At 41.3% G+C, this 6000-nt stretch overlaps 1 protein-coding gene across 1 annotated transcript; it reads right to left on the bottom strand.

The window, feature by feature from the left end:
• Positions 1-463: 463 nt before the first annotated feature.
• On the bottom strand, positions 464-3638 carry LOC147960147 (uncharacterized). Its single transcript, XM_087535772.1, has 4 exons — positions 3627-3638; positions 1161-1316; positions 702-908; positions 464-574 (listed from the first exon to the last, which is right to left on the bottom strand). The coding sequence occupies exons 1-4, from the start codon at positions 3636-3638 to the stop codon at positions 464-466; spliced, it is 486 nt and encodes a 161-aa protein (XP_087391898.1).
• Between the last annotated feature and the right edge of the window lie 2362 nt (positions 3639-6000).

Genomic DNA, 6000 nt, shown 5'->3' with positions numbered 1-6000 from the left:
TATAGATTCTACGCAAAAGCATACATATTGGTTGGGTTGAACATTACCAATACATTACACAACACAAAATATCCTCTCCATCTGAAACCAGCAGCCCAGCCACATCTCAAAGCAGAAGTTCAAGTCTACGATCATATGTTGGGAGCCCGAAAATAAACAACACAAGAAAAATCAAGCAGTTAAACCAAAACCGAGGCAGAAGTTCAGGTACATCTGTTGGGGCAAAAACATTCAACACATGGATACTGAAAAACGACACAGTACATTGAAATTCACAAAGCCAAATCATTCTTCACACCAAATGCATTTGTCCACAATATCATAAATAATAGTGCTGCACCTATAGATACACAAATCACTAAAAACATTCTTACAACCAAATCTTTACGGAATTGTTCCAATCATTGTCAAACCTGAAAATCTGTACGAAATCAAATCTACAGATGAAACTAATGCTTCAAATTCACGGGCCAAAGGACTGGATCTCTTTAGGGAGCTCTGAACGCACGGCTTCATTCTTCTCGCTAAAAATCAGAGTGTGCATGAACTCAGCCTTCCAGTCATCTGCAGTAGCCTGCAAACAAAGAAAGGTGAAAATGATGGTTTAGTAACGGATATCTAAAACCACAGCAGGAGCGTCTCAACAAAAAAACACAAGAATAATCAAAGGATGATGAGACAAGAACAAAGACAGAACATACTTCCACATCACCAAAATCTTCAACAATCTCATCGCCATCATACAAAGAGCTGAACTTCATGGCAAAGAAACCACAATCATTACTCTTCTGCTTCGGAACATCGATGAAAGTCGGCCTCTTTGCAATAGTCACCCAGTTAGGCTGCTTGCTCGCCTTGTATGCAGCCTTGCCGTACACCTCCTCTAGCAACCCAACAAATCTCTTCATCTGCCGGAAATAACAAAATTAGATGAAGTCAAAAACATGTTATCCAAAATAGTTAAGTTCAGGTACATAAAAAAGCGACACTTGCATAAGATCCACCTAAACAAAATAGCAGAAGTTCAACTTCTAAATGACAGTCAGTTCAAGCAGTATTACCAAAACAGAGACAACAACATATTTTGTCAACACAAGGCATAATAAACTTCGTGTCAAACAAGAGAATGTGAAAGGAGGTTCAGGCTAAGAAACACTCACGATATTTTGGCAGTCCCCGTGGAAACTCGATCGCGACGTTTGCATATTATCGTAAGAAAGTGAATCAAGGATGTCAATGCTCCCACGATATCTATTCAACACATACACACTGTAGTGCGCCATTGTGCCAATTGGCTTGAATAGAATCAAGAAAACCTGCCAAGAATGAAAGGACCGGTGAACACAAACTATAAAAGCATATGTACTGAAGAACCGGCATGAACAAAAACTTCTTGACAAACTCAGCAAAAGGATGCACATGAAATTAAAAAAAGCAAGAGTTATGAAAACCTAACTAGCTTTGCGTTAAGAAGGTCTTCTTCCTTGCGAACAAACATTGGGAGGAGACCAGCAGATTTTTTTTGCATCAAACTTTGGAACTGTTGCACCGAAGAAATCATACTCCAGGCAGTATTGTACATTCACAAAAACACAATTAAAACACCTCCCAAATGCTACTACAACAAAACTAAGGCAAAAAGAAGGAGATAGGGGTGCAAAGAACTAAAACCTGTATGAAGTAGGGACTAAGTACAACCCTGTCAGCACTAGTCAATATCTCAGAGGTCTCCGGCTTATTCTTCCACAAATTTATGAGATAATCCATTATGTCTCCTTCCATCTGCTGCCCTTCACCGAAAAGTGTATAAAGGACAAGTCCTGTGAGGTCAATCACATTCGCAGGGATGGTAAACATGCAGTAGCTTGTCCTGCAGAATACAAAAGGATGGTAAAAAAATATTAGCAGTTCAGATACAATAACAGACAGAAGTTCAGACACTATAACTCAAAAGGCAAGAGGAGACATAAAATAGAAGTTCAGATACTACAACAACGGCAGTTCAGACAATACAACAACAGAAGTTCAAACACTACAACTCCAAGGCAAGGGAGCGACAGATGAGGGTAACTCACTCAGAATGCTTCTCTAGACCGTCTTTACTCAACACATACTGTTTCAACTTCCGGGCCTCGGATAGATGAGGGTAACTGTATTTTTTCAGGGGAGCGACAGGAGAACGCCACTTCAAAGGCAATCTTGATGCTCTCTTGGAGGAAGTTATGTTCCAAGACTCAACTGCCGGTTTCCTCCTGGTGATCACAACATTCTTCCCACCTCTACCAGCAATAGTACTAGCAACACATTTAGCATTCTTCGGGTAAGCAATCTTCTCAAAATCATCATCGGACGAAATCACTTCTGCTTCGGCTGCTTCGGCTGCATTAGCCTTCCTGTAGCAAGGGGTTTTTCGAGTACCACGAATACCACCAGCCTGCTTCCCCAACTTGGAAGGAATAAGGGTCCGAGGTCTATCATCTTCTATCGGAGCTGTACTCATCGGTTCCTCCCTAGGCTGGTATTCCTGTGACCCGAGGAATGAGTAGTGGTAATCGGTCAGCTCCAACGGTTCCACTGTCAAAGAAAAAAGGAAGAGAAAACATCACCATTAAATACAACTGAGGTTCAGGAACATCACAATGTGCAGTCCAACTAATAAAGATGACATGGTTACTACTCAAGCTGACCTAAAAAAAATAGTTGCAGTAAAAAACTAAATGAAGTTCAGGCACAACCAGAGGCACAGTTCAAGATAAACCGATGAACTGTAAATCATTCAACTACATCTAACAAAACCATAGAAAGGCATCATCTCTAAAGTTCAATTATAAAAGAAAATGCTCATGTCCATTTAAGCAAAACAAAACACACAAGCAAAATTAAAAAAGATAGAAATGAAGTTCATGTACAAAGAAAATGCTCCTCTCCTTCCGAAACCAGCAGCCCAGCCAAACCTCAAGCAGAAGTCCAAGTTCAGAGAAAAATATGAAGTTCAGGTAGAATAAAAGATGCAGTGCAGGTAAGCAGTACAAGTTCCAAAATACTTACATGTGTAGTAGCCAAACAGAGCTTGGAAGTCTGTCTCAAACAGGTTAGAAGAAGCGATTGAGTACAGCCACGTCTTCCTGATATCCCCGATATTCTCATGGGAATAATTTGCAAGAACCCCGTCATGATACGAATTAACACTCGTAAGCATGAAGAATCCGCAGTCGATACTGCCATCAAACAAAGTAAAAGAAATAGTGTTAGGACAGAAAAAGAAAGCCAACGAATTAAACACGTCGCAGCTTAAGTACAACTACAGTTAAACAGATGTGATAAAGAGAAAAAGTCGAACTCATACTTGTTTTGCTGCTGGGGGACATCAATCCAATCCAGAGGGAAATTGTCGATGCTAATAGGACTGAAGGGTGTCTCCCTGTCGTTGCTGGCATCCTTCCAAAGCCTCTTGATGTTGTCGGTCATCTGTCGAAACAGGCGTACCGCACATCATCTTTTGGTCCATAGTAGGAATCGAGAAGCTGGAACCTTGAATTCTTCAGGTCAAGGAATACCGACACCCAATGACCGACACCACCCATGGAAGCAGGAAGCTCAGGCAGGTCAAAAGTAGGGAAAACAACCTGAAGCATCATAAACAAACGAATCATTAAAAAAATGAGAATTAATATCAGAATGGTACAAAAGAAAAATAAAACAAATATTAACATAGTGGATCACACTGCAAAACTAATACAGAGGCAAAGAACAAGATATTGCATACCGAATCATGTGCATCCATGCTATCTGGACCACTCGCCATGAAGTACTTCCTCACACGGGAATCAAATTGATCTCTGAAAATCTTGTCCTAAAATAATGCAGACAACACCAACATATGAAAAAATACAAAAATGAGACGAACAAGTTTTAACTAAAATGGTAAGGAACAAAACAGAAAAGAAATCACTGTATGGTTGACTTACACAAACCCAATACGGCAGCATGAGTTTATCCGATCCCTGGTACTTCGCACGTAGACAATAGAGTGCACACTCAGCTACATTAGATGTAAGCATTCCGCAAGGACCAAAAGATATTGCGACTTCTTGAACAGAAGCTTCACACTCCTTGTTTTGGAACATAATCATTGATCTAAAACAAGCGAATAGAAAGTAAAACAAGTTCAGTAGCAGGAACTCAGGAAGTTCATAACACATGTTAGCACAGAAGTTCAACTATATCACAACAGGCAGTACAGTAAAAAAGAGGCCAGAAGTTCAGCGCCAGAGAAGCAAAAAAACAAGAAGTTCAGGTACATAGAGTTGAGAAGTTCAGGTATGAAACCACAGGCAGTTCACAGGGGGTACATGGATGATGTAAATGTTGAGCAGCTGCACTCACCTCTTGGAACGGTCGTTCCTAAGCCTAGTTACACTGTAATAAAAGTCATCAACCTTCTTTTGCACGACAGCAAGGTCGCTATCTACTCACCAAAAAGAAAATAGCAATTAACAGCAACACTCAAAGCACATAGATTCACGACAGTTTCAATTAAGACCAACATTCAAGCATAAACATTCAAAACATAAGCACATCTCAGCTGCTACATCAGAAAAGATAAAACCACAGCATCATAGACATCACAACCCATGCATTACAAACCTCCACCCACATAGAAAATAGGTTCACTTAACATTCTTTACAACCCACACGACGAACAACAAAACCAGAAGTTCAACCTAGACCACACAGGCAGTTCACAGGGGATATCATGGACTAAACCAAACAACAAAGAGGGAAGGGGATGGGGAAATAAGAGAGAAGCATGCTCCTCTCTTCATGGATCCTTGCCTAGACCAGTGGCAGCACTGGAATGATCAACCTCCTCTCCATAGCTATCGCTTTCGGTATCTTCATCATCGTCTCCAGCAAACGTTGCAGCGTCGTCAGGAAGGACACCAGCAGCAGCTGGAGCAGCTGGAGAATCTAAAACAAGAAAAACTTTTGGTTGTGCCTGTATAGCATTAACATCAACTGATGGCTCTGCTGCAGGAGACTTCTCCGGGCTTGCAGCAGCACTACCACCAGTTTCAACAGCAAACACAACAGCATCTTTCTCCAAAATGAAGTCTCCAGTTGTCTTGCCCTGCTCAGCCTTAGAAACCTCGGTGACAATGGACGACTGAGGTTCAGTCAGGACCACCCCGTCGGAGCAGCCGGTGCCTGAGACGGACATGTCTGCAACCTTCTCTGGAGGAACACTAACATCATCATTCTGCTGCTGCAAAAAGAAACAGAAAGTCATTACAAAGAGCTGACTGAACCTCATGCACAGGAGCAGCAAGTCCGTCTCAGGGGCAACAAGACAAATGGACAAGAAAAATGGTACCTCATTTTCACTGCCATGAACCTCATCAACTATTACACCACTAGCCGGAGCAGGTTCATGCACAGGGGCAGCCTCATGCACAGGAGCAGCTTCATGCGCAGGTAAAACATCCTCCTCAACCCTAGCATCATCATCAACAGCCTAAAAAATAAAAAAAAATCATTTAGAAAACAAATACCTAATCAGCAGAAGTTCAGATTGCACAATCAGAGAAGGTCAGCTATCACAACTGACACATAATGGAAGTCCAAATACAGTAAACATAGCAGGTCAGATATCAAACTACTCTAAAATACAAAAGGGAACAAAAAAGGGCCAGTCATCGAAGTCATGGAAGTTCAGGTGCTGTAGCAGTTGAAGTTTAGGTTCAATAAAAAGATAAGGTCACCTAGGAACACTAGTGGTAAAAAGAAACAGTTTACGACACATCAAATCAACAACGCTCGCCTATGACCACAAACAGTAATAACTGAAAGCTAACATTGAACATTAGTGCAAAGAAATACCAAAAAGCCAACATAAACAAACCTCTCTGGTATGCTCCACGTGGCCTCCTTCACGACCTGAACAAACAGAATCCTGCCTCTGAATCTGTCTCACAACAACACTTGTCTCATCTTCAAAAG

Source organism: Triticum urartu, chromosome 7A (genome assembly GCF_056163025.1).
Source record: "Triticum urartu cultivar PI428250 chromosome 7A, HENAU_Tu73, whole genome shotgun sequence".
NCBI lineage: Eukaryota > Viridiplantae > Streptophyta > Magnoliopsida > Poales > Poaceae > Triticum > Triticum urartu.
The sequence above is the reverse complement of the archived record's forward strand: the minus strand, read 5'-3'. Positions and strand labels throughout refer to the sequence as shown.